At 40.8% G+C, this 27926-nt stretch overlaps 1 protein-coding gene across 50 annotated transcripts in view; it reads right to left on the bottom strand.

The window, feature by feature from the left end:
- The window catches only part of SORBS2 (sorbin and SH3 domain containing 2), a 392630-nt gene that overhangs the window by 44277 nt on the left and 320427 nt on the right, over nt 1-27926 (bottom strand). For 25 of the 50 annotated variants that reach the window (XM_078366120.1, XM_078366115.1, XM_078366125.1 and 22 more), the window contains 5 exons: nt 13116-13165; nt 9642-9820; nt 5467-7050; nt 2564-2652; nt 1120-1166 (listed from right to left, as the gene is read on the bottom strand). In XM_078366120.1, coding sequence (XP_078222246.1) covers nt 1120-1166; nt 2564-2652; nt 5467-7050; nt 9642-9820; nt 13116-13165 — 1949 coding nt within the window. Of the gene's footprint in view, nt 1-1119; nt 1167-2563; nt 2653-5466; nt 7051-9641; nt 9821-13115; nt 13166-17786; nt 17844-20168; nt 20253-20957; nt 21114-27926 lie in introns of all 50 variants that reach the window. The other 25 variants (XM_078366113.1, XM_078366090.1, XM_078366101.1 and 22 more) reach the window with 4 other exon arrangements.

Genomic DNA, 27926 nt, shown 5'->3' with positions numbered 1-27926 from the left:
TTCTGGAACTATTCATTCATATTATTTGCATTTTTATGAATAAATTATTTTGGTTATAATATATTCAGTGTAAAATCATATAATAATTTAATGACAATTTACGATGAATTCAATATCTGTCTTGAATTCTACTGGAGACCAAAGTTTCTTAAAGGTCTGTGCCCATGGCCACAAAAAGGCTGGGCAACTCCCTCTTAAGTTTATTTATGTGCTTTCTCAACCACATGCTTATCTGATGAACAAAGAATAAAGGCAAAAGAAATGTTGCAATTCAGGAGTGTGAAAACACCAACACCCAAAGACCACAGGAGGAAACTTTGCTCAGAATCTCTGAAGTTTGCTGGCTGAGGTTGGAGACTTCGACATAGAAATCTCTGTACTAAGTTCTTGTCATCAACCCACAAACTATGCTTGGGATGTTTGGATAAACACATGTTATCAAATTCCCCCAGCTAGTGTTAATTACTCCCCAATACTTTATTTATTTATTAATTCATTCTTTTTCTGAGACAGAGTCCTGCTCCGTTGGCAGGCTAGAGTGCAGTGGCACAGTCTCAGCTTTCAGCAACAACTACCTCCCAGGCTCAAGCAATCCTCTCGCCTCAGCCTCCTGACAGTTGGGGCTATACAGGTGCACGCCCCCATGGCTGGCTAATTTCTGTATTTTTTTGTAGAGATGTGGTTTTGCCATGTTGACCAGGCTGGTTTTGAACTCCTGGGCTCAAGCAATCCACTGCCTTGGCCTCCCAAAGTGCTGGGATTACAGGCATGAGGCACTGTACCTGGCCCTCAATACTTTATTAATTCGTTATTGACACAAACATTCTAAAAACAAATATTCTTAACTTCTTTTGGTTTTTCCTATCCTTTAGAACTCATTGGGTTCTACCTCACATGTTCAATATAATTTAAAACTCAGTATTTCTCAACCAAACTTAAAATGAAAGTAAAATTACCCCATCCCAAGTAATTCTGAAGGAAGCATTTAACGAGAGTAGATTGCTGCATTGGGAATTAGACCTGGTTTTAACACATCCCATTGCACTGTTTATCTCTTAAAGTATTACTAACGTATTTAAAGCCACCTCAGATCATACGGTGAATATTTATCTTACTTACTTAGATGTCTGAGCCTTAAAATCATAAACAGCTTTTGCAGGCAATTTCTAAAAAGGAAGATAAACAATTAATTTGAATTTTCTACAGGGAAGTAGTTTCGTGTGCCTTAAAGAAAAAGGAAACCTCAAGAAATGATTAAACATATGTAATGTAAATGCTATATGCAATTTATAAATAAATCCATTCATTCCTCATTTAGATATTTAAGCTATAACAGGAATATAATAGATGGCTTATTCAGCATCATATTTTATCTCAGGGACTAAGATAGATGAATGTTATAATGAGAGAATAAAATGCCCACAGAGATTGCATCCTAGGCATCATTTTGGCTGTTACAAAGGCTTTTCCTGGGATAAATGTGAAGGGTCAATGGCTCTATGTTCTATGGAGATTGACACCACTCCTTCTGAACCATAATAAAAGGATAAGATGTCATAAAGGAAGTCATCATTACCTTCATTAGACACTTATTAACATATTAGCAAAAAATATTAGCTCAATTATCACTGGGAGGTTGGTTAGCAGGCAGAAGTATAGGTGTGATCATCTTGCATTCCCTGGAGGGTTCGAGCATTTTTCAACACTCTGTCAACCTGTCACTCTTTTAGTTGTGATGTGATGAGACACGTGCCCATCCTCAACCTTTGGGGCCCACGAATCTCCCTGAGGCACGCTGTACCCTATAGCTAGCTAGACCAGCTCTTCCTTCCCCACCAACCGACAGTCCCTTCACTCCATTCTCTTTCCCCATGACTCTGGTGAACTTCAGGGATCCTGGACCATTTCTAACTTCTCTGGGGATCCCACAGGCACTGGACTACATCAGACACCTGTAAGATCCTTCTGGAGTGGCTGCCAGTCCGTGTCCAGCTTTTAGTTTCTATCCAACCCTGAAAAGTGCTGATCCAAGGCAGTTTGAGCAAGAGCTGTAGCTCCGTCTCAGCACCCTGGACAAAACAGTCAGTCGGCACGTATTTCCCAGGGGCAGTGTCCTGAGAACTGGGTTGGTTAGTAGCTTTTCCCAGGCACCTTCCACAACAGAAGTAAGCCAGCAAAAATTATGTAGGCTCTGGATTGATTTGCACCACAGCTGACATCAGGCTTTCTCCTAGACCAGTGGGACAAGAAATTATACAGAGGAAACCTCTTCCCTCCGTGAGGTGCCCTAACTCAGGACACTGTTCGGTCACAACACTTAAGTTCATGGGCATCAGGTCAAGACTCAGAGAGGTCTCATGGCCAAAACTCGACCACCACTAGGGAAGACCCCAAGCTAGGGTCAGGGTTGCTATGCTCGGGCTTCAAGGAAATTGTTTCTAGTTTCTCAGTATTTTCACATTTTCTGTCTGAGTTCTTCACTGCTTGGGGATAATTTTTGGCTGGCAAGTTGCTGCCTCAAGTGTGTTGCTGTAAAAGACTCCAACGCTATTAAATTAACTACCTCTTTTTCTGGAGTTCCTCTTCTTTCCCTTGGCCCACTTCTTCCCATGTCAGTCAAAGTGGATGAGTAACTTCTAGGGGACTCACGGTCTATTGGAAAGAACAGAGCCAGTCATGGTGAGTATCCACTCAATTACAAGCCAACTTGTTCCGCCATTTTCCCTGGTGGCAACTATTTTTTCCCCAAATTTGGAGAGACACCATTATCAAACACATGGGTATAAAACTCATAGGTCGGTATAAAATTGCGAAACAAGACACAAAACAAGAGCATTTCAAAAGGAAAAATATATGAAGTTGCGGAAGTGTTATAATTGTATAAAATGTATAAAATTCTATATGAATAAAATTGCTGCCTTGCTGATTAATTCTATTGCCATGCTCAGTATAGGCAATTCACAGTTAGAGGGATTTTTGATATAAAAAATTTTCAAAACTTTCTGTTTTCATACCTTTGCCTCTAATTTATAATTACTATTGTAAGGTTTATAGAGGATGGAGAATTTGAAAATAGCAACAATGTGTAGAAAAAGAAACATTTTATGGAACAATTTAAGACTTTAGTGATGAAAAAGAAAGAGACAAAACCAAAGAAAGTATGAGGATGACGGGAGTGTGGTCGTGAACATTCTCCTTCCCTGTTGCTCTCCCCTCCTCTCTCTCTCTCTTTTTAAATACTTACTGAATCTTAAGATGCCATACTATTTATCTATGGCCTTCCTTTGTGCCCAGATGATAAACACCTTATCAGAAAGTAAAGAAACAAAGGGATATTGTTTCCTTTTACTCCAAGAAAAAAAGGGATAAACAGAAAGCATCATGCCAATTGCCAAATTGCTTATGAAATATTGAATTATTTTTATCTTAAAGCAAAGCATAATCACATTACAAAATTATAATTGCATGTAGTTCTTAATAGTATCTCATACTTTTTGCACTTGTGTAACTTATATATGGAACTGTAACTAGACATTAAAAATATTCCAGCAGTCCATGTTAAGCAATTTTATCAGTATAACTGGGTCAATATTTGTCAATTTTTAAAATCCCTTTAAGAAATCTAGTTATCCTAACAAGAATCATTAAAAATAAAATGTATTTTATCTATCTATGAAAGAATTTAAAGTACTGATTCATCATAAGAAAACACCGTTTGAGGGTTTTGACTACATTGATGATATAAAAGAATTACAAGTGGGATATCAGTTGCATGAAATATAAGGGTAAATGTCTAACTCTGTGAGTTGTGAATTACAAAGCTAGTTTCAGGAAGGTAACATGGCACAAATGTTTCTGGTAAAACTTAACCAGTTGTTTTCATTCATGCCAGAAGATTATGTGCAGTATGTTTTTTATTCTAAGTGAATATATTTTTATAATCATAGGGCCTCATAAAGATCATACATTTTAAGTAACTTTTTCTAACCCATGAAATATAAGCTATTTTTCACTTGGGTGAAACACAATTAAAAAGTAAACATTTTATTGAAAAGCAAAATACTTTTAAATGCATTTCAAAGCTGTTTGAAGTCATGTTTCAAAAATGTACTCTTATCTGCACATAAAAGTGAGAGATGATTATATTGAGATTGAAAAACTGGAGAAGGTTGCTAATTTATTAAAAAATTGGATTCTGACACATTTCAATTAGTGAAAGTTTTCAGTGGTAGAAATTGATTTTTTAAATTCTAATTTATTATTTTGAAGCATGTTGCTTCATTCTAAGTGCAAGCAAAGATAAATATGTGTATAGTATAGCACAAGTAAAAACAGATACATACTAAGTACATTTGTACAAGTTAATGAACAATTGAGCCATATTTGACACTAATATGAAATCTGAATTTGTCTTCTTTTGTCTGAGATTATATTTTATACAATAACTTCTGAAGTATTAGGGATTTCAGTCCCTTTTCTGTCACCTACTGTTTGCGTGACCTTGGACAAATTTCTTATCCTCTCCAGGCCCAACTTCCAAAGTGAAAAATGGTTCTAGTTTCAGCCTGGAATGTTCATTTCAGCCTCTTAAAATTTATATAGTGAACAGATGTGCTCTAAGAATTAGAGAAAAAAATTGGGTAAAAACATTAAAACACCCTGATAAGTTACATAAATCTCCAAAATAGTCCTCTGCACGTTCACTGCTATTTATCCTTGTGTTGCCATTTTAAGGTTATCTATGGAAACAGAGTTGAGAGTCACCTTTAGCCTGAATAGTCTAATTCGTATTTCATTACAGGATTGTTTTAGCAGAAATAGAAAGTGAATGAATTAAGTAATGGAAAAGAGAAAATGAATACACTAAACGGTGAAAACGGGACTTTTATATATACAGCTTAAAGATACATTCACAAAAATTGTATTGCAATTGTGTCCTTGAAATGGAGAAAGCTATCAAACAAGCCCTAACTTCTTGGTGTCCATCAATCACTAATCGCATTTTTCAGTTTTGCTTCCTGAATGTTTTGATATAGTATCTTCTATAGAGAATGTCAGCAAATTATGTATTAATTGAATGAATATAAAGTTTTAAAGTTAATGTGAACATTTTAAAAAGGCTCTTTGTGAAACTATACGTTTTGATTCACGTTACAACGTAATTTATTGTCTCAGTGTGACTAATGGTTGTTTCAACCCTAACACTAAGCTACCAAATGGCCTTCCCTCTCGTTTTTGAGAGCAAATTTTTGTGAATTGATGATCACTTTAAGCCACACATCAAGCCCGACTATCACGTGGGCAAATGAGACATATTCACACGTTTGCACAAGTTTCTGCTTCACAACACATAACGATGCCAAATGGTCTCCCAGCTCGGGAGTGATGAGATGTTGGAATGGCAAATGAAAGAGCTGGAGGGCGGGTCTCTGAACCCCAAGGAAAAAGAAAGAAAAGCTCATCCACCTTGGAGGGTGCCGCCACGGTCTTGGGGGTGGTAGCTGTTGCTGGCCGTGTCCACGTCTTGGAAAGAGGCACTGAGAGTCGTTCTCCCGCCATCGTTCTGGTAGGGTGGGCAATGGATAGCACCATCGGGGGGCAGCGGGTGGAGAGGCAGGTGCAGGGGGCTCCTCCTCAGCACGCTCAGGGACGAGTTCCTCTCGGGGACATCGGGCAGCAGCTCGCTGATGAGGCGGTGCAAGATGCTGTTGTCGGGCAAGCTCCCCCTCTTCTTCTCAGCTTTGATCTGGTCACAGATGTCTTTAAGGGCAGAGTCGAGAGCCTCAAACACGGACGCCTTGCATTTCGCCTTCTCAGTCTGTTTCTTAGGAGCCGAATTTCTTTTCCTCCGGAAAGGCACAGGACTGACTAGAAAAGCGAGTTTGGAAAGGCCGGGGTCCATCTCTGGCCTTCTGGGCTCCTCCGTGTTTTCGTGTCTGGCCCTTTCGTGTTTCAGCATCGTGGTAAATCGCGTGTAGGAGGCCGGGCACCTGCCTTTGCAGGAGCTGATGAGGTGCCGGTGGTGGTGATGGTGGTGGTGGTGATGGTGGTGGTGGCTGGATCCGTAAAAGCTTTCAGAGGACGTGAAGGAAAAGTGATCGAGGTCGCTCTCGCTGCAGAACGATGACCCCTCCACGTGGATGTAGTCGCTGTGGTCAGACACGACCCCGTCCTGGTCGCTGTCGGAAAACTCCACGTGGGCTCTGGGCTGCTCGTGGCTGGTGACCTCGATGTGAATGGGCACCAGCGCGTTCGACGCGCAGCCTCGCGGGGCCGGAGCGGGGCGCCCGCCTTCATCTTCGTCCTCCAGCAAATACTCGATGGAAAATCGCCTCTTGGGACACAAGCCGTTTCGTGGCGGTTCTAGGGTCACGGGAGAGAGCGCGTCATCCCCTAAGTTGGGCATGGATTTGGATTTCTGAATCAGCTTTTCGAATTCGGAAATGCGCGTGGGCACCATGTCCCGGGGCACCTCCTCCGTGGAGGACTGGCTCCACGCGTGCCCCAGGCCCTTGGGCTGCTGCTCGTTCTCATACTGCAGGATCCTGGACTTCACGGAGCAGATCACCTCGGAATTCATCAGATCCTTGCGGTTAATGCGGTGCATTTTCTTGTACATTTTCAGGAACCCCGGGGCGTTGTGGGCTGACCGGTGTCTGATCCTCGATCTGCCGTTACTGCGAACCTCCTGGATGTAGGGGGACCCCCAGGTGATGGCGCAGCTCCCTTTGGAGTCCTTGTCACATAACAGGGAGCCCATGCTTTCTGACTTGATTTTCGGGTCCGGGAAGCTATCGCAGTCATCATTTAGGAGATCGTCACAGCTACGGGATTTGATTTTGGGAGAAACGGTTTCTTCCGTGCTGCTCCAGATTTCTGCGTTTTGCCGGGCCATTTGCCAGCCATTCTTGAAAGTAATGGCCCTTGGTGAGTCCCGAGGGACGTCCAAGAGCTGTCTGTAAGTGCTACAGTAATCTAACTCACTTGGGGGGTTGCCGTCGAGCCCTGAGTAACTGCAAAGGGATGGACACATTTTGCTATCATCCCCACCTTTTAATCCAGAGCAGCGTGGTAGAAGAGAGACATTTGGAGAAGTTAAAAGGTTCACAAAGAGAGGAGAGCATGTCAGTAAGCATCAGACAGCACAGCAAGGAGAAAGCAGTTAGTGTGTTTTAATCTAGAGGCCGCTTGTTAGTACATGTAGCTTCAACGCTAGAAAAAAAGGTCTAATTCTAAAGCGAGCTGATACGTTTTCAATGAATGTAGCTTTCCGGAGAGAGCTGACAAAATCATGTATAAGAAGTAACTGATGCAAATACGCCTACTTCTTTTGCGTAATCCATACATCTTTCTGATAATATTGTTTGCCAAAAACACAATAGAACCTTTTCAGCTGATAGCATGATCTGGTAGTAATTTAAAGGTTACAAACTTAATGAACCTAACAGGGCCAGAATTGGACTCTCATTTGATTCATAATGATACATAGGTAAAGAGAGGTTCATAAATTTACATTTAGTTAATACTCTCATAACTATACCAAATAATTTTTATGAGTTTTGGATTTTAAAAGCTATAAGGCAAAGTATTCAACAAAATTGCAAAATCGAAATGCTGTGAACTATTGCTGCTAATCCTTTTCCAAGAAAAAAATAGCTAACGCTCTTTAAACAAACTAATTTACCTCTTTAATTACTCTGCCTTTAACCTCTTGTTAGGTACACAGTTCTCGTGGGAAACTGAATATAATGCAAAACTTTCTTCAGAGGTACATACATGATGCTTTTTTTGGGGGGAAGAGTTTTTAAAAAAAATCATTTGCAATTTGATAATACAGATCCACATTTGGCCTGAGTTTTGAATAGCTACGGAAATGTTCCTTTGCTTTGCTGAGTTAACTAATAAATGAGAAGCCAAATTATATCTAACGGGATATTTTCTTCTTAGAAATAAAATGTAATGGAGGAAAATATCTCTATTCAATACTCATACCCTCCGATGTTCCATAAATTCTTTAAAAGCAGAGAAGCACATTAAATAGATACGTAGTGTCTAGGAAAGGAGGTTGATTTAACACTCCCTGTGATAAAACAAACATCTGAATTTATCAGAATCCTTTTAACTTTTGGGTAGTATCCAAGAGCAATGAGTCACTGGCATTTCATGACCTGCTTGTTACATTAAGATACTCATTTGAATAACTGAGTTGGATCTGATAAGGCATCTCTGGTTCTCAGAGGAAGGGTGTGATGGATGCGGCTCACACACTCTGAACCATCAGCTGATACAGCTTTACAAGGCCTTTAAAAGGCTAGGCCTCCACCTACTCTGAGTCCAATCATCATGACCAGAATATCTTTTGCACACAAATCAGCTACCTCTTTTTTTTTTTTTTTTTTGAGACAGAGTTTCACTCTTGTTACCCAGGCTGGAGTGCAATGGTGCGATCTCGGCTCACTGCAACCTCCGCCTCCTGGGTTCAGGCAATTCTCCTGCCTCAGCCTCCTGAGTAGCTGGGATTACAGGCACGCGCCACCGTGCCCAGCTAATTTTTTGTATTTTTAGTAGAGACGGGGTTTCACCATGGTCTCGATCTCTTGACCTTGTGATCCACCCGCCTCGGCCTCCCAAAGTGCTGGGATTACAGGCTTGAGCCACCGCGCCCGTGGCAATGGTTTTAGCGCCTATAGTTGATATGCGTAGCCAAATTGGTCTGGTTTTATGGAAACCTATGTCAGAGCTCAATTTCTTCACACATTTCAAAATCCCTTTCTCTTCTGTTTCAATGCCAAGATATTAGAGGAGATTGTGGGGTCCCAAGTTTGGTAAAGCCCTAACCAGGTCCCTGTGGGTGCTGGTTCAATCCTCACTCTCCATCTCGGCAATATTCCTGTCCTCAAGGAAGGCCTCTAAATGGTCTTCCAGAAACCTGAAGGAGTGACTTACTCCTTTCAACAGTGACCTTCCCACATTTGCAGAGAGGAGACAGGTCATCCAGAAAAAAGGCTTGGAGATTCCTGAACTCCATAATTGTGGCTTGGGACCAGTGAGTCCTGACTGTGAACTGTTGTGAACTGACGACTGTGCTACATGACAGGATGTGGATGCCCCACTGCTCATATGAAGGTGGCTCAAAATATACAGCAAATGGCTAAAGAAATTAATAGATTGGAATTTCAAAAAAAATCTAGAACTGAATAATTAAAAAAAACCTTCCAAACCAATGTATATTTTAGGTAACAATTTCCTCTGTTGCTGCTTGTAATTTCTATCCTATAAATCTGACTAATCTCTTAGTGGCAGAAACATTAGAAAATTTTGACTATATGTCAGTGTTTACAATGGCATCTCTTCATAGCCTGATGATGCACTATTTGATAGTTTCAATTTGTTTAAAAAGTGACCTATTTGGGGAAAAGGAGCATTAGCAGATGCTAGTCAGAGTTCTTCAAGCAACGTAAGTGGCTCGCCAGCTTGAGTCAGTGTGGGTGGGAAGAAAGCTACTGTTCTAAATCTATGTTTTACTCCAGACACTAGATGGGAGCTGGCCCAGGCCGCTGTCACTGGGCCAGCTTTCAGGCAGTGCTCGAGGCTAAAACGTAAACTAGTAAATTGTTGTGTTTTCATCTACTATTTCTCACCTTTTGCTCTCGATGGGGAAGAAGGAGAAGAACTAGTGAAAGACTTTGTAAGGGTGGTGCTCGATCCGGGGAGGTCTGCTCGGCCGGGGCTGGTCCTTTGATCTCCCAGGCCCCGTGGTGGACCCACCGCAGGCTCGCTCTTCCTCCGTTTCCTGAAGTCACTGGCTGAGCTTGCAGAACTGAAAGAAGGAGCAGCATCTGTTTGATTGCCAGTGGAGAAGGGCAAGGCGTGCACCAGGAAAACCAGTGGCATGTGCTAGTGACAATGGCATGACTCTTCAACCTCTACCCCCAAAACCGGATTGCTAGGAACTCATCCCTTGACATTCAACATGATTTCTCTAGAAGGATCTTTTAAAAAATCAATAGACTTTATTATTTGTTTTGAGGTGGCTTCTGGCTCCATCACCGAGGTGCAATCACAGCTCACTGCAGCCCCAAACTCCTGGGCTCAAGGGATACTCCCGTCTCAACCTCCTGAGTAGCTGGGACCACAGGTGTGCACCACCATGCCTGGCTATTTTTAAAAATTTTTTTCTTTATATAGAGATAGAGTCTCACTATGTTGTCCAGGCTGGTTTCAAACTCCTGAGCTCAAGTGATCCTCCAGCCTCAGTCTTCTGAAGTGTCGGGACTGCGGGCATGAGACATTGTGCCCAGCTGACTTGATGTTTTTAGAGCAGTTTTAGGCTTGCAGAAATGTTGATTGGAAAGTGTAGAGAGTTTTCGTATAGTCCCTTCCCTCTTGCACAGTTTCCCTTATCATTCACATATTCTGTCAGGGGGTACATTGTTACAATTGATGCATCTACCCTGACACATCCTCACCCCAAGTCCAGAATTTACATTTGAGTTCACGTTTTGTTTTAAAAGATTTTATAGGTTTTGAGAAATGTATAATGATGTGTGTCCATCATTAATGTGTCAATCATATAAAATTTTTACTGCCATAAAAAGCTGTTTTCCAGCTTCTCCTCCCGCTCATCCTGGCCCCACCCCACCACTCATCTTCCACTGCCTCCACAGTTCTGCCTTTTCACCATGCCCAGTTGGTATCATGCAGAATGTGGCCTCTCAGATTGGATTCCTTCACTCAGTAATGCACTTTTAAGGTTCTTCCATGTATTTTTGTCACTCAGTAGTGGATTTTCTTGTATTGCTGAGTCACATTCTATTACATGGATGCGCCACAGTTTAACCATTCACCTATTGAAGGATATCTTGGTTGCTTTCAAGTTCTAGCAATTATAAATAATGCTGCTAAAAATACCAGCTGCTGGTTTTTGTGTGAACATGTTTTTAAACATCATTGAAAGTCAACATTCTCCTATAGCGTAATATGTTGTGATTGAGAATTCAGTGTTATTATTTTTATCCTGTGTCTTTTCTCTATAAAGTAGAGTTCTAACAACACGAATGTATCCAGAGGGCATATCAAATGCAGGAAAGAGCTGAAAAAAAAAAAGACATCAAGAGAGGCAAACTTCTCTCACCTCAAGAGCTGCCTGCAGCTTGTCCTTTCATCTTAGCTTTAGAAAGCCTTATATTAAAATTCCAACATTTTCTATTTAAATAATGAATGAAGGCTGAACATGATTGCTCATGTCTGTAATCAAGTACTTTGGGAGGCCAAGGCTGGAGGATGGCTCAAGGTTAGGAGTTTGAGAGCAGCCTGGGCAACTTAGTGAGACCCTATCTCTACAGAAAATAACAACGTTAGCCAGTAGTGCCGTGTGCCCGTAGTCCCAGCTATTCAGGAGGCTGAGGTGAGAGGGTGGTTGAGCCTAGGAGTTCAAGGCTGCAGTGAGCCACGATTGCACCACAGCACTCCAGCTTGGGCAACAGAGCAAGCCCTGTCTCATCAATCAATCAATCAATTGATCAATCAGTACCAGTAATCTGGTCATCAAATTAACTATTAAAGATTCCTTCCCCCAGTTACATAAAATAGTCTAGAAAGCGGGGAATTTCTGTCATGGTTTTGAGTTTGAGTTTGAATGTGGCTCCATTCAAACAGTAGTGAATGGAGCCACATATGACACACGAACAGTAGTGAATGGAGCCACATATGACACATGAACAGTAGTGAATGGAGCCACATATGACACATGAACAGTAGTGAATGGAGCCACATATGACACACGAACAGTAGTGAATGGAGTCACATATGACAGTGTACTGTGCATGAAATCACTGGATTCTTAGACAAGACCTGTGTAGGTGACAATGATGACAGCAACTGTCACCTGACAGCAAGAGCAGCAACCCCAGCTCCTCCGGGGCCCAGCAGAATGCCACGTGCTTGACTTACATTTTTGTCTTTTTAGCCCACACAGCAAACCTTTGGGGTATGTGCTGTGTCTCAGTTTTACAAATGGTAAAGCGAACACATGTGCCTGGATGTGCGGAAGAGGAGAGGCGGACCTCAGAACTGGTCGGTCCTCTCCGGAGAGGATGCTGCATCTCCTAGACCTGTTTTTTGCTGTGACTGTCCTGTCATGTGAGGGTCTGTGTGTCTTTACGGCAATCTTTAGATCAGATTAAAACTCTAAAATTCAAGTGTTTTAGGTGCACAGATAGGAGCACAAGATAAAAAGAAGGGGTTTGAGGGATCCTTTCTCAGGGTTGTTACTGCATCAGACACCCAGTTTACGAGGGACCCGATTCACAAGGAAATCTACATAGACAGGTAAATTAATGCTACTAAAGAAGTATTTGTTACTTATGGTACAACATGGCTGGGAGTTTGTATTATTCAATATTGCTATTGAACTATGTCTGAATTTTGTAATATTTTGAAGTAAGTGTGATATTTAAAGCTAACAGAACTTACCCCAAGCGAACTCTGATGGAAGTTAGGCCTAGCGGTTACGAGCTCTCTCTGCTCAATTTTGTTTTTTTCTCTCTCCTTGCCAGCTGTGTAAACGTGGCAAGTTACTGAGCCTAGGTGTCACTTTCCTCAGAACTAAAGTGGGGACAACAGGATTTAACTATAGTATCGTCTTAGGACTGAGTATGTTTTGTACCTACGCCTGGCATATGGTGAACCGTCATGTACTGGGAGTATTAATAAAAGCATTTCTGATTTGTGTGGTCAGAGTATAACTATGTGTATAACACTATATATTTTTTCAAATATGTTATTATAATTTTCTAATTATAATACTTTACAACACTGAAAATTAGTTGCTTATAATTCCCATCTAAAGAAAAGGAAACTGGGTAGTGAGGGAAGAGAAGGATTCCTCAGTCTGGGAAGGAATTTATAATGAGTTCACTAATTTTTTTGGAAATTCTTGAAATGATTGTATCCGCATCACAGATGCAGAAGCAAAATAAAACAGCTTCATGAGGCATGACATTCACATGGAAGTGACTGATACGTAATACGCATTACGAGTTCACGGAACCATTTATTGTTGAAAAGAAACCATTGCTGTAGACTATCCTGCTCCAGCATGATGAGATTCTTACCTCATGGGTCTCTCCAGGCTTCTGTCTATGGAGGACTGATACAAGGAGGCCTGTTAAGACAGGATAATATTCGCGTGAAAAATTCTACCGTGGCCAAATTTTGTTCACTTGTCAACATTAAATTAGGTATCCTAAAAAGAATATTACGAAAGTCGAGGTCTAAAGTAACATTCATTATGGCTATACAAATGTCTTCCCAAAGAGATCTCATGCAACCTGATTTCGCTTTGGACCTATTTGCTTTCTCTTCTGATATGATGCCTTGCATTTCTCTGTGTAGCTCAAATTATCCACGACCCAAGCCTTGCACGGGGGGAAATTCAGGAATACTGAAATAAGAGCTAAAGTTTTCTCCAACCTCAACTTCAGAATCTTACCTCTTCATTGTAAATAGAAATGTCCTTCATAAAGGACTGGTTTGATGTTTAAAAAACTTTGCAGCCATCATTCAATCCTTAGAAAGCATCGTATTTTAACGTTTTGTGATTGTCGTTGCCAAGTATTGTCTTTAAAACATAACATGTAAACAGAACTTACGCGTCATTCATTTGTCAACACAGACATGAGATTTAAATAAAACCCACAGAATGTGAAGTGAAGAAATTAAGTACTTGTTATTTCAATCAGGTAAATACTTTATACCTTTACAATTAGGCAACTTCAGGGTTAGTTTAAAATAAATGAGCTAATGAATCAAAATATAACTTCAAAAGCGGACTTTAAAAATGTTCCCTCATTCTGAATAATGCACTGAAATAGACAGTAAGCAAAAAGGATAATATGAATTTTTCATTTTCCATGGCATCTACCGGGATGATTGCTAAAACATCTAAAAGGCAAGAGAGGATACTAGGCTACCAAGTGTTGGAGGTGACAATGTGGAACGATGTCCAGAAAGTATAGGGAGATGGCCGGCCATGGTGGCTCACCCCTCTAATCCCAGCACTTTGGGAAGCCAAAGCTGGTGGATCACCTGTGGTCAGGAGTTCAAGACCAGCCTGACCAACATGGTGAAACCCAGTCTCTACTAAATACAAAAAATTAGCCAGGCATGGTGATGCATTCCTGTAATCCCAGATACTTGGGAGGCTGAGCCAAGAGAGTCACTTGAGTCCTGGGTGCGGAGGTTGCAGTGAGTTGAGATTGTACCATTGCACTTTAGCCTGGGCGACGAGAGTAAAACCCCGTCTCAGAAAAAAAAAAAAAAAAAAAAAGAAGAAAGAAGCATAGGGAGATGTATACCAAGTATACATAGTTTTGGCTTTGCTCATATTTGATGATCAATTCATCACAGAAAAACTTTGGTTAAAGAATTGGAGTTCTAGTTTAAAAACAGTTGTCTGTGTGAAAGCTTAAAAATGTCAGCCAGAAAGGCAAGATTTGACAAATGTTGTCGTAAGTTGCTATAATCTAGAAACAAATTATCAGAATATTAAAAATCTACTTAGTGGAAATTAAATCTCACTTTATAAACAACTTATATAACTCAGTTTTCTATTAATTTGTGAATTAGCCCCAATTAATCAATTAAAACATTAGTATACAATTTTGCAATTCTTTCTGTATATGAGTACAACGTCCCTTTTGTATAACTTATTCTTCTATTAACTAATAATTTAATTCTATCTTACTAAATGAAAATTGAATCTTGCCTAGAAACAAAAACATCTCTGTGTAAGAATATTCCCCACCCTCCTTTTAGACAGAAAAAGCAGATTCTTATATTTTTAGTTCCTAGAAAATTTTAGATTCCTAGGTTCTCAACAGATATAAAATTAGGAGAAAATTTGGTTTTCTACTCTGATAAGTTTACAGGATTATTTTACTTTGCTGAGCTCTGAATCAGACATTGGGAAGGTGGAAAATAGACACTAAATATGAAAGAAAGCAAACAAGTCAACAAATAAAATCAGACAGTTACATTATAATTAAGAAATATTAATTCTACGTGTTTGCAGAAGAGCAACACTAGAGAGCCTGAGAGCTTTGCGGTCTGTGCAGATCATGGCTTTCATGGGACATCTGAACACACAGCTGATCGCCAAAAAGTGTCAAGTTCAGAACACTCTTAGATCACCCTACAGTGATCAGAAAATTTGCATCGTCAACTTATAATGAGCTTAAACAATATTGTAATGTAAAAGAAAACATAGTGTAAGAACAGACTGTGTTTTAGAGTTAGGCTAAGAAACGACCGTTTCTCCTTGTACTGCTTCCTACATCCGGAATAAACTAAAACCATTTTTGTGGTTTTTTATACACTCAGAGAAAGTTCAGTATTAATTTATAACAGTAAAAAGTCTAGATTGGTGACTAAGAGAAAACCTTGTACAATAATTACAAGAAGGGTACTCATCCCAGAATGAAAATTATCTCCAGAAAAGAGGTTACAAATTTTACCAATTGTGAGCTTCTGAGTATTTACACATTACCATTATTTTAATACACTTAGAAGGTCAATTTAGTGAAGAACAGACGCTGAATCACTCTTTCTGGTAAGTAACTATGAGATTAAATTTTGCTGAAATGTCCTTAACTGTTCTTCATTAATGCTAATTTTCTGGTTATGTATTAAAAACTATGTTATTCCTGGTATATACAAGGCAGTTGATAAATGGTAGCTAAGGTAATGTCTAATCAATTAGTTTTTTAATCAGAAATGTTTGATAACAAAAGGTTATTAAAGACAAAACCAGATACCTTAAGATAATATACTTTCTTACATTCTGAAAAACTATAATGTGAAATTAATAATATAGTTAACATATGCTGTTAGAATCATACAACACCTCCTTCCCAATCCCAGAGATAATTGGTGAGTAGATAGATCAACTACCGGCAAAATGCTTTTCATGTGTTTTTTGCCACTATCCTCGCATTATAGAATGCATAGAATTAAGTTCCTACTATTTTTATGCCTAAGAATTACTGTGTAATATTAATTATCAGAACTCATTTCACAGAAATTAAATAGAAATTAAATTCAATAGAAATTCAATAGAAATTAAATTAAATAGAAATTAAATTCAATAGAAATTAACAATTGTAATATAAAAGAAATAGCACTGAAATGAAGGTTAAGAGGTTTTTTTTCCCACCACTGTGTGATTTTGGACTTATTTCTTAAAATTATTGTAGTCTACTTTTTTTAACTGAAAAATGAGTGAGTTGGACGTGATGCACTCTAAATTCCATTTCAGTTATCTATGAACCAACTATTTTAAAACACACTAGAAATATCTGAGAAAAATATCTGACCACATTGAATTTCAAAATAAATTCTTGGGTTGTTCATATGTTGAAATGAGACTGCAGATATTAAGGTAACATAACATACAGAATAGAACTCCTTGTTTTATTTGATTTTCTTCTGCTTATATGCCTGTCTGCTTGGCTATAAAACATAAGCCTTTAGAAATGACTGAATTCAATCACCTAGAATGTTCCTGGTTACTCTATTTTTTATTAAATATATAAATATTTTGATCACTTCTCAGTTTTAACACATGCTCTGATACTTACCACAGGTAAATAATTTGAAACTGCAAATTGACACTAGAAATTTGCATATTTCCTTGAGATTCTATACCTGCAATTCCAGTGGTCACCACTATGTGTCAGTAGTACCTCCAACAATATAAATGTTCTGCTAGTTTTGTTTTCCAGTTGCACATATTTGAGACTTTTAATGAAAATAAGATATTTATTGTGTTATAGTATTCACTTAAGACCACAGAGCAACTGCTGTGCAAAAACCAGTGTATTTACTTTGTTCCCTTGCTAGTTGCTTCTAAGAGTTCCTTGCAAAGACGCTTTTGTATAGCTGATGGCTGGCAAAACAGTGCCGTTTTTGCTTCTGTCTTCTAATGAGTCATGTAACTACTTTCTAAAGTAATTTTCTAATTTTCTTTAGAGAGTAGGGTAACACACTTTTGACTCTAGATTATTTTTGCCTATTTCATACTCTCTTTGATTCAAATAAAAATGTACATTAGCTGCCATAATTTTTTCAACTAGCTGATTATTATAGGCTTTTTAGCAGAGATTGCAGAAGCACTGGATTTTATATGCCAGTGATAATTTGTTATAGTGGCCGGTGGGATTACAGTGTGGAGAAGGAGTAGCAATGTCTGTCATGGGTAGGAGACAGGGAAGTTGTGATACACAAGTTCCAGGTATTTGCCAGCCCTATTCTCGACTGATAATACAATATGCAAGTTGTATTTAGGAAAATGAAAGAATAAAAATAAATTTTAGAAATGGGTGGGACACAGGCATCTGATCATCCACACTCCAAGCGCTGTAAGAGAATGGTTCTAAGAAGCCTTCTAATAGTATTTTACTCAGTCTAATAAAGACAGGTGGTTAATACATGCAATAAGGCTATAATACTTTTGATTTTCTATTTTCACACTGCTGAATATCAGAACTACATAGAACTACATAGCATAGTATAACTAGAAGTTGCAGTGGGAGTGATCCTTCACCCAGATTCAGAGATAGCCGACAACTCTGGCATAATTAACGTCCAGGCAATGATATTGGATGCAACGTAGTGATGCAGAGATAGATGTTTTCAAAAATAGCTTACACACTGCAGAGAATCATAGAACACAGATGCGCGGAATCACAGCCGCAGCCTCTAAGAAAGAGAGAATCATGTGTTTTTACCTCATTGAAAACACCAGAAGAATGATCTTGAACATAGTCCAGAGGCTTTTTAGGAGGCTGGGTGTAGATGCACCACAGAAGCAGAAGTGTAGGGATGGAATGGAGGAGAGTCAATGGCAGCAAGAATGAACATGTGGAAAAGGTGACAACAGTTAGAAATTGAGTGCTGAAGGCATCGGCTGCACACACAGAATGACACGAATGGAGCAAAACGGGGAAGCTGGGAGGGAGTGTGCCACGAACACACTCAAGCACTTGGAACATTTGCTAGTGTTCAATTAGCATATTTATAAACTCATTTGTCAAATTTAATTAGCACTCCCAGTCTCTGGCCACAGAGGAATGCAAGGTGTATTAAAGGAGCAGTGGGTGGCATGCTGGTGAGTTTCCACGTGTGGCTGAAAATGATTACGGAAGAGCTGATAGTTTAGGCTCAGTACAGAAACCGGATAGCACTATATGCTTTCTTTTTAGAATTTATTTTACTTTATTTTTTTGAGACAGGGTCTCACTCTGTCACCCAGGCTGGAGTGCAATCTCGGCTCACTGCAACCTCCGCCACCTGAGTTCAAGCGATTCTCCCACCTCAGCCTCCTGAGTAGCTGGGATTACAGGCGCATGCCACCATGCCCGGCTAATTTTTGTATTTTTAGTAGAGATGGGGTTTCACCATGTTGGCCAGGCTGGTCTCGAACTCCTGACCTCAAGTGATCCTCCTGCCTTGGCCTCCCATAGTGCTGGGATTATAGGCGTGAGCCACCACGCCTGGCCGTCCCTAAAAACTTTCTGACCAATAGTAACAAAACATATAAAATAGAGCTAGAGAATGTTTTTCCTTGAAATAAAATACATTTCTGTTAACACTAAGATACAAATGAGGAAAAAAATGAGAGAAAACATTCCTCCTATGAGATAATAAAAATCCTATGAAAAACTATTTGGTTTATATTCACTTACAGTCACGTTTGATTCAGTTCAATGAGCTACCTTGAATCTAACCAGGTCTCCTTTGCAGTTCAATGGACAAAAGGGACTACCATCACCAACCAGTAAACCATATATGATCAATATACAGGTATATAAATCAGCATATGGTATAGAAACGCTTATATTCTGATTTCTAAAAAAACTACTATCGGTATAATTGGTATGTCATTTAAGAGTCTAGAACTCATAAAACTGTTTGTAACTGACACACATCAAATGCACTGCTGTTGGTGGAGGCAGTTCTCAATCAGGTAAGTTGTTAATGAAACCTCCACTTGACTCTTTATCCAAAACAGGCTAAGCAATAAGGCCCAACCTCAAGGCTTCCTCTGGTGGGAGTCTGGGGATTAGAGAAGTGTGATAGCTTTTACTAGTAAGTCAGGAAATCAAGATCCACAGGGTTTCCTGATTTTTGTCCTTCCTCATAGCCCCAGTGGTAAACTGGGTACAGTCACGTGTTGCATAAGGACATTTCAGTCAATGATGCACCCCACATATGATGACAGTCCCATAAGGTTACAATACTGTTTTTACCGTGCCTTCTCTATGTTTGGATATGTTTAGGTACACAAATACCACTGCATTACAGTCGCCTAACGTATGGAGTGCAGTAACCTGCTGTACACCTTTGTAGCCCAGGAGCAACAGGGCATACCGCACAGCTGAGGCCTATAGCAGGCTCTAGCATCTGGGTTTGTGTGAGGACTGCACGATGTCTGCACAATGGCAAGTTCACCTGATGACAGATTCTCAGAACCCATGCACGTTGTTAAGCAACACGTGACTGTATTTTATAGTGGGATTACTCTGGCAGTATATTATAGGAAGAGCTGCCCAGAGATTTGTTTTTTTCCTTTGACAGGCTCTGGGTTTAACTTCCTACTCTGTTATTTACTATTCTGGGCAAACTACTTAACCCCTCTGGTCCCCATTTTCTTCTAATTGGGGAGGACATCAGGAGGACTCAAGGAGATAATGAAGACGGAGCCCAGCACTCTCCAGGTGCCTGATGACTGCTTAGCAAACAGGACCGTCAGTGTCAAGGTGCTCTTCTGCTTGAACTAGACCAAACAGGCTGTAAACAGATACAAATCTTCTATAAAGCTGTGATCATCGTCTGAATACTCCAGCACAGAAACTACCTCAACATTCTGAACTTTCAATTAACTAGATACAAAGAAATCCTAATGAATGATTCAAAAACCATATAGGAACTATCTGAGCACATGTAGCCGTTTGGGACAGAAATGAACCTGCACTAAGCTGGACCAAATTTGCATATATTATGCACTCAGCCTTGGTTGGCTGAATGACACCCATGTCTCTGATAAGGTGTTTCATCAATCAAACAACATTCTCCAGGTTTTCTTACATTAATAGTCCAGCCTCACTTACCGGGCGTCCAAACTCCAGTTCTGAAAAGAATTTATACCAGGGCTCATTTTCTAAATCTATGTCATCTGGATTTATGCGATCAGTCTAGAGCAGATGTGAAGGAAAAGGGAAGGAAAAGGCACACTGAGCAAAGTGAGGGAAACGCTGTGTGGTACGAAAAACTCGCGCGCGTTCACACGCAAACGTGCATCAACTCTCACCCCACGAACCTCAGCAGGAGAGAACGGAGGAGGTAAAGGAAACGAGTAAGGTGGGGATGTGAAGGTGAGCTCGATGGCACTGGGTCCCTGGCGATTTCCTCTGTGCACCGTCTCTAGCTGGCCTAAGTTGCGGACGACTCTTACCGAGTCCACCCACTTGATAAGCATGAGGCATGAGGCATGGACCACTCTCTATGGCACGAGGCTGGGGCTGGCTGGCACGCCCGATGAGCCCAACAGGCCCAGCCCAGGCACCAGGTAGCTCTTTGGGGCGAGTCCCTTCCTCGTCCCTGCCCTCACTGGGGGCCCAGTCCCAGCATGGGAACCCGCAGTCTGCACACAATTCCCTCCGGTGCAGCAGGTGGAAAGTCTGGGGTGGGGAAGGGTGCGGGAGGGGTGGGGAGAGTGGGGAGCAGCGGGAGGGGACAGGGCGTTGGGGGGCTTGTGGGGGCCTGTGGACGAGAAGAGTCTGGGGTCTGGGTGGGTGCGGGCAGGCCCGGGGAAGTGGGAATCGCCAGGATCCGAGCCAGCAAGGGCCGCGCCTGAACCTCTGCCGGCATCCAGAAAGGTAAGGAAGGAAGGAGCTCACCCGGGTGGGAGGCAGAGCCGGGGCGCGCGCGCTTGGCGTGGGGGCGCCACTCCGGGGCGGAGGGGAGGGGCTCGCAGCGACTCCTCCGCCGGAGCTAGAAAGAGGCTTCAGGCCAGGTTCCCTTGGAACAGGTGTCGGAGTTGTTGGGAGAGGGGGCTGCAAGAAAGAGGGGTGCAGAAACTGGGTCATTAGATGGAGGCCCTGGGCTGAACCGCGAGGACACCCTGGCAGCGCGCTGTGCCTGCGTTAGCCGGGCGGGAAGGGCTCCCGAGCGCCGAGTGTCCCTGGGGACCCAGGCATCTGGGGGACGATCGGGGCCCCTGCGGAGCCCTGCCCGCCAGGAGTCCCTCGGAAAGTGAAGGAAGATCCCCAAGATTCACCTCCCCGCTGCTGCCTACTTGGAGCTGAGAAAAGGATCCGGGTTTTCCCAGTACCCTGGAGGCCGGGCAGGAGAGGGACTTGGGACCAAAATTCCATCTTGGTTTCCTTGATGTTCTAATTTAGAGAAAAAGCCAATTCTATAATTGACTTGCTTTCCTTCAGAGGTTTCTGAATGTTGCTTTTAAGATGGAAAAACTAGGAGTGTTGATATAAACAGTTGGAGAAAATACACACAATTATTTTGGTAATACGGAACAGATGCAGTGTTTACTTTACCCAATAATATTCTTAATATTTTCAAACAGTACATGCCTGACTAGATCGATTCAGGCTGCTGATTTTACATGAAATCTAAGTGCTTAAAGTACTACATGCAAGTTATCACTTATTTAATTATCATATGACACTAATTAAATGTGGTACAGTTGAAGAGCACCGTATCTTCAGTCAGAAAAAAAATTCTAAGAAAAAGTATATAGTTCCCTAAAAGGCATTCACTCCGGCTAGGAGAGGAGCCGTGACTCCCAGGACATATTCTAGGAGGGCTATGAAGCGCTCACTGCTTCAGAGCAATTCAGCATCATTTGCTTACAATTCTTAAAGAAACTCAAGGACTTGCACTGAGTAGCTACATCCGGGTTGTGAAAGAAATGCCATGTAACTTTTTCAGTGCTGGGAGCTTGAAATCTTCCATATTCCAACAAAAGCCATGATTTTGACATTGTTCTACTGTTTTATTGACTCATTGCATTTACAAGTTTTGCTAATGATACACAGTCTATACTTAATAATAAATGATACTCACAGTGTTTTTAGCGATGTGATTTTGTTTCAATACTTTATAATGAAAGATGATAATAGCAATTACAGACAACGACAGAAAAGTTGGAAGCATCACGACAAAATAGTGCAAAAGTCTAAGTTATGCAAACTATGTAGTGATCATAATTATAAAGTCTGTGAAATGTCTCTGGGAAACGCTCACGATGAGATACCAACCAGTGAAAACAGGATGTAACCATGCACCTGTGTGGCAGTTACAATGGATCACAAAGCTTGTCTCTGCACACACACAAGACTACAGCGGTGTGCTGGGACTGAGACTGTATTTTCTTTCTTTTAAATACTACTTTCCTTTATTGTTATAATGTTATTTTTGTAATTAGTGAAAGTCAGAGACAACATCCTGCTCTTAGACATGTGAAAATGCCTAGAAATCTTGGGATATTTTTCCTTGTTTATGCCAGTATCATACCTGGTTTACACCCCAGAAGTAATAGTGAAATTGGTAGAGACAAAATATTCTAGTAACCAATTTGCTAGTTTCTGTTGAATTTAAAAGTTTGAATCAATTTGCATTTGATTGAATAGTTGCAACAGTATTAAGATTTTAATCTTAATGAAATACTGTTTTTCTCTACTTATTACTCAGATTACTATAGATGCATAATTATTTCATGAAACGGTTTTATTGGAGCTAATTTAAAGGGTAACTGACAGTAGAGAAAATTTCCAGTCGTTTTTCTTTTGTTTATAGAGATACACTATTTCTTCTACAGGAAACTAATCTCTGACTCTTTTAAACTTCATAGTTTCTAATGTTATATATTGAATGATATTATTAATTGATTATTACAACTTCTGCTTTCAAGAATAGTATTTTGTTTTGCTAGAAACTTCTCTTACAGGAAACGAATCTGTTTAAGACACTTGAACAGCAGAGGGCAGCAGATCTACTAAGCGAACAAGACTTGTTCGCTGTATGACTTCACTTTGACGTCCACCTTAAGACATACGTAACAAATGGATATACCAAGTCCTGACTTATAGAAATGCATCTCTATGATGGAATATGGAAAAGGAAGCAGAATATTTACCGTCTTAGATTGTATCTTAGAATGGAAATTTCCCATTACTTATGCTTTTGTTGATTGAAAAATTCAAATCATAGTTACAAGGTAACTATCTAGAAAGCATGCCAATAGAAATCGGCAAACACCCAAGGCAATGACAGCTGGTAATTATGGATAACTTTGGAATGCAACAAAAGGCACATGTTTGAGCAGGGTTGTGTTAAAGGAAGTGTTAATGGCACAACTAGAATTTTCTCTTTGCTGTGGCTGACCTATTGCCTCTTTTAAGTCATGCACAGAGGCACTGCTAAGGAACACAGAAGCCTCACGATGGTCAGTGACACACAACAGATGGATAGACACACAAATCACTGATCTCAGGAATTCAGCACTTTCCCTGTGGAACATGGACGTTCCTTTGAGCTTAGCGGTAACAATAACACTCAGAAACTCATTGAGGAAGTATGATGATGGTTTACTCTAATTGCTCATAAAAGACAAAAGAGCAAAGGTACTGATATGTTTTTCTAACCTTGGTGTGACTTTGTTTCTTCTCATTAAAGAAAAAAACCCAAAACAACCAGCAAACCTCTGCTTAAAACTAACTTTGTGTCATTAGGGCAAGAGGACGTGTTTAAGAAAAGCTATAGCTATAAATCACATGTGATCCCTACTTAAAAGCTACCAAGCGTTAACGACTTTAAAAATTGTAGGGTTTTCTCCAATGTAAAAGCATTTAATTCCTTCTGTAGTTATAGAAATTTCACTAAGTATTCTCAGCGAGGCATATGCTTTCTATCTGTTGTTCTAAATGGGAAGAAGGGCCAGTGCTATTTCATTTTTGAAAACTATTCTTGTTCCGTTTTAAGCATTAAGGACATTGGCTACAAATTGACCGTGTTTTATATTTATTGTGGATAAATGCTATATACATTGTTAGTTGGGATAATTCTTAATGGTCATCAGATGAAATTCCTTAAATTTTTATAGTTTTAGTACTGACTGACAATCTTGATTGATAAAAAGCTTAAGTTTATTGAGGGTTTAAATTGTATTTCAACCGTGCACAGTGTTTTCAATGATGATTTTCTTCTGCTTTTATTATGATGTTCAGGTTTAGTTATTGTAGGGCAAAATAATGTTTTCATATTATTTTCTACTTTATCAAGCATACAGAGGTCCTAAACAAATGCTTTATTAATTTTTTTTTAAATTAACATTCATCACCTTCAAACATATCCAATCTAGATGGAATGTAAGGTTTTTAGTAATCTAATCCCAGCAGGGTTTTTATGATTGTCTCATGGAATAATTAAATTGCAGAAATATGGTTCTGATTTGCGGTTCAAGTCGGCTAAAGGCAAATTCCTGGTGACTGCGAAGTGCTTTTCCAGATCAAACACTAGGCCCAATTAATCAACATTTCTAAATTTACAGTCCAATGAGTACCTATGAGCTTCAAAAGAGTGTCGCCACCTTTACTTTCTTGTTAGAGAACATAAATGCATACGCCACTGATTCCTAAGGAAGATCTTTTTGCCAGGGTCTCGGGCGGACTTTTGTTCAAACAGTACTACCCGCTCTGCCTCCTCTGTATCCCAGGGAATCACGGAAGTAGTGTCATACCTACGAATAGCAGTGTGTCCAATTCCGCCATGAATGTTTTGAGACCCACTGGGCCTTTGGCACTAGAAATGTATAGGCTTCATGGATAAGCAACAGAATAAGGATTTAGTCCCTCACCAACTTTATCCACTAACGGCAAGGCTGAAATCTGTGTTCATACATTCACTTAGAAATTCCACGAATGCATGTTCACTCAACACCTGCTAGAGGCCAGGCATTGTGCCAGGTGTCGGGATACAACTGGTGGACCAGTCACAGTCCTCACCTTCAAGAAGCTCAAGATCTCATGAGGAACAGACTGTGTCATGACCACACAGCCTGGGGAGCCTCCAACCTACTGCTGAGGAATCAGGGACATTCCCTGGGGGAAGTAGGGCTGTGCTGGGACCTGGAGGATGGGATGGAATTCTCCATGTGAAGAAAGACGTGGTGGGGAGAGCTTTTCCTGGTGGGGGGGAGCAGTCTTTACAGAGGCCTACAGAAAGTTCTAGCTACAGAAAGTTCTCTGTGTAGCTAGAACCTAGTGAGGCAGAGAGGGTGGGAAGGGAGATGAGGCTGGAGAGTTCAGCTGAAGCCCAATCACAGGCCTTCTATAAATTATGTCGGGGTTTTAGATTTTGCTTTAAGGACAGTGAAGAGCCAGGAGAAAATGTTGAGCTGGAGGTTTTGTAAAGATTTTTCTAAAGATTGCCTTTTCTGTGGTATGGAAACTAGACTGGAAAGGCAGGAAATAAATGAGGCGCCTGTCACTGGAGCCCAGGCACAGACAACTGTGGGCCAGAAGAGAGGAGTGGCAGGGACACTTCTGGCAGGCAGACACTGAGTCCAATGGAGGAGAGGGGAACATCCAAGAGCATCCTTTGGAAAACTGGGCAGATGGGGAGGCCATGTAAGGATTCAAAACAGCAGCACAGAACTGCCCAGGTGTTGTGTATATTTTTCAAAAATTAAAAAGGAAAAGAGCAAAGGGATGCTCCTGAACCATCTTCAAGTCCAAAGACATGAGAATGCACGGATAAGACCCTGGCACCCTCAGCGCTGGCCATGTGCTGTGACACACTCTCATTCAGCAAGCCTGTTCTCCACCCTCTAGCTTGTCTTCTCAAACACGCCAGAATCTCATGTCAACTATGTCCATATGCAGCCAGTCTCTGCACCACCAATGCCCACTTGGCTCTTTCTGTTTTCTAATTTACAGAGGGAATTGAAATGAAGTCAGAGCTACTTTTTTTAAATGATGACGTAATCCTATACTGGAAAGGCTGACCCCAGTGATCCATATGGCCGGCTCGAACCATCATGCTTAAGATTGGTCCTCTCCAGAATTGTTTAGGAGCATAAAAGTTTTGCTTCTTTGCATTTCTCCATAAGGTAGCCGTTCCCATTTCCTTCTAAGTTTCTAAGTTCCCTCTACTTATCTTCTCCTGTGACTGCAGAGACCTATCCACACTCGAACCTCTGTCACACTCATGGCCACTGGTCCTGTGTGGCAACTGCTTAGGGCCTAAGTTTCTGATAAAGTAAACCAAGTATACTTTAGTATGAATTAGCCAAGAAATAAATGAATTCATACTGCAAAATTAGCAAATAAGTGAATCAAATAACAACTACCACTTAGATGTGTTTCCTGCTCAGCTACGCCTGGAGTGGCTGTCTAGCAGTGTCAGGTGCACCAGGCGTGAGGATGCCCAGGTACCTCCAGCTCCCAGCAGCTATGTGTCCCTGGGGCAAAGAGAGCTAATGTGCGTTTCAATCTCTTCGTCTGTAAAATGGAAATGCCATGTGTCTGCTTAATGGGGCTGTTGGAAACTTCCCATGAGATAAGGCATACATTACTAATTACAGAGCCTGGCTTACAGTAAGTGCTCAATAAAGATTTACAATTATTGTTATTGCTCTTGTTCTGTCTATTGGAGGAGGCTTTAAGGTCTTTGTGACCCCCAAGACAAGAGTAATGTGAGCATTTCAGCCACAATGAAAGTGTCAGTGTATAAATCCTAAAGGCAGCAAAGGGAGGGTTTTTTAGGCGTGCGGTTGTTTTAATCACAGAAGAGGCTGTTTATTTTGCAGACTCGGATCTAGTCTTGCATGGATATTAAATGATAGACTTGAAGTTCCTCAAGGCAGAGACTGTGTCCTGTCCCCCACTGTGCACCTCACATAAAGCCTGGCACGTAGTTGGTGCTCTATCAGTTTTGCTGACTGAGTAAAGAATTGAAACATCCTGGCGGGAAAGCGTCTAAAAGCAGTCCTGCCTCCTGACACCACAGCTACCGAAGCATTCCAACACAATTCCAACGCTCGGTATCCTGAGTCTCTCACAGTATTAGAATGATCATTAATGTTTTGCCATTCACATTTAAATCTGAGATTTATAATTTTGCAATTTTCAATTTTATGCAACGGGGACACCGTGTTTCACTCAATTCTTATTTGGAAAGTTCAGAGTAGCATGATACTCAATCCTGGAAACCAGTAAATGGGTTAGAATTTTGCAATGGTGCCTGCAAATCAGTGATTTTTTTTTTCTTTCAGTTTTTCTTTTGTAGTCCTGTTACTCTAAAAGATATGAGTTATTTAAAGAAAGGGTAAGAAAGCTTAAATATCACGTATGAATTATCTGATGATAAGGTTTTGAACATGCTTCTCCAGAACACAACCACAAATACAACGTTTCAAAAACTAAATCAAGGACACTCACGTTGGGTGTGGCAAGGCTAGGGCTGCCAGGAAACCACAGGGCTGGCCTTGCACTACACAGGAGTGTGATTTCTTCGCGACTCTTAAAGGGGCTAACAGAGAAAACTCTCTTTTTCCTATTTTCTGACACCTAAAATTCTTTTAAAGCAAAAATGAGAGTACATTGCAATTGATTGCAAATGTTTTCCTAGCAGTAGGTTTGGGTGAAGATGCAGAGGAGCTTGGGGTTTCAAAGAGATCCTGAGGGCACTGATTTTTGAGGGGAAGCAAAGGACATGCAAGGGACTACTGGGGAATCCCAGCCGAGGGAGGCCGAGGGAATCCCAGCCGAGGGAGGCCGAGGGAATCCCAGCTGAGCGAGGCCGAGGGAGAGCCTATGTGTGAACCTGCACTTTGAGGAGGCCAGTGG

The sequence above is a fragment of the Callithrix jacchus genome, chromosome 3, assembly GCF_049354715.1.
Source record: "Callithrix jacchus isolate 240 chromosome 3, calJac240_pri, whole genome shotgun sequence".
In the NCBI taxonomy this organism is placed as follows: Eukaryota; Metazoa; Chordata; class Mammalia; order Primates; family Cebidae; genus Callithrix; species Callithrix jacchus.
Note: the sequence above shows the minus strand (reverse complement) of the source record. Positions and strands in the feature narration are given on the sequence as shown.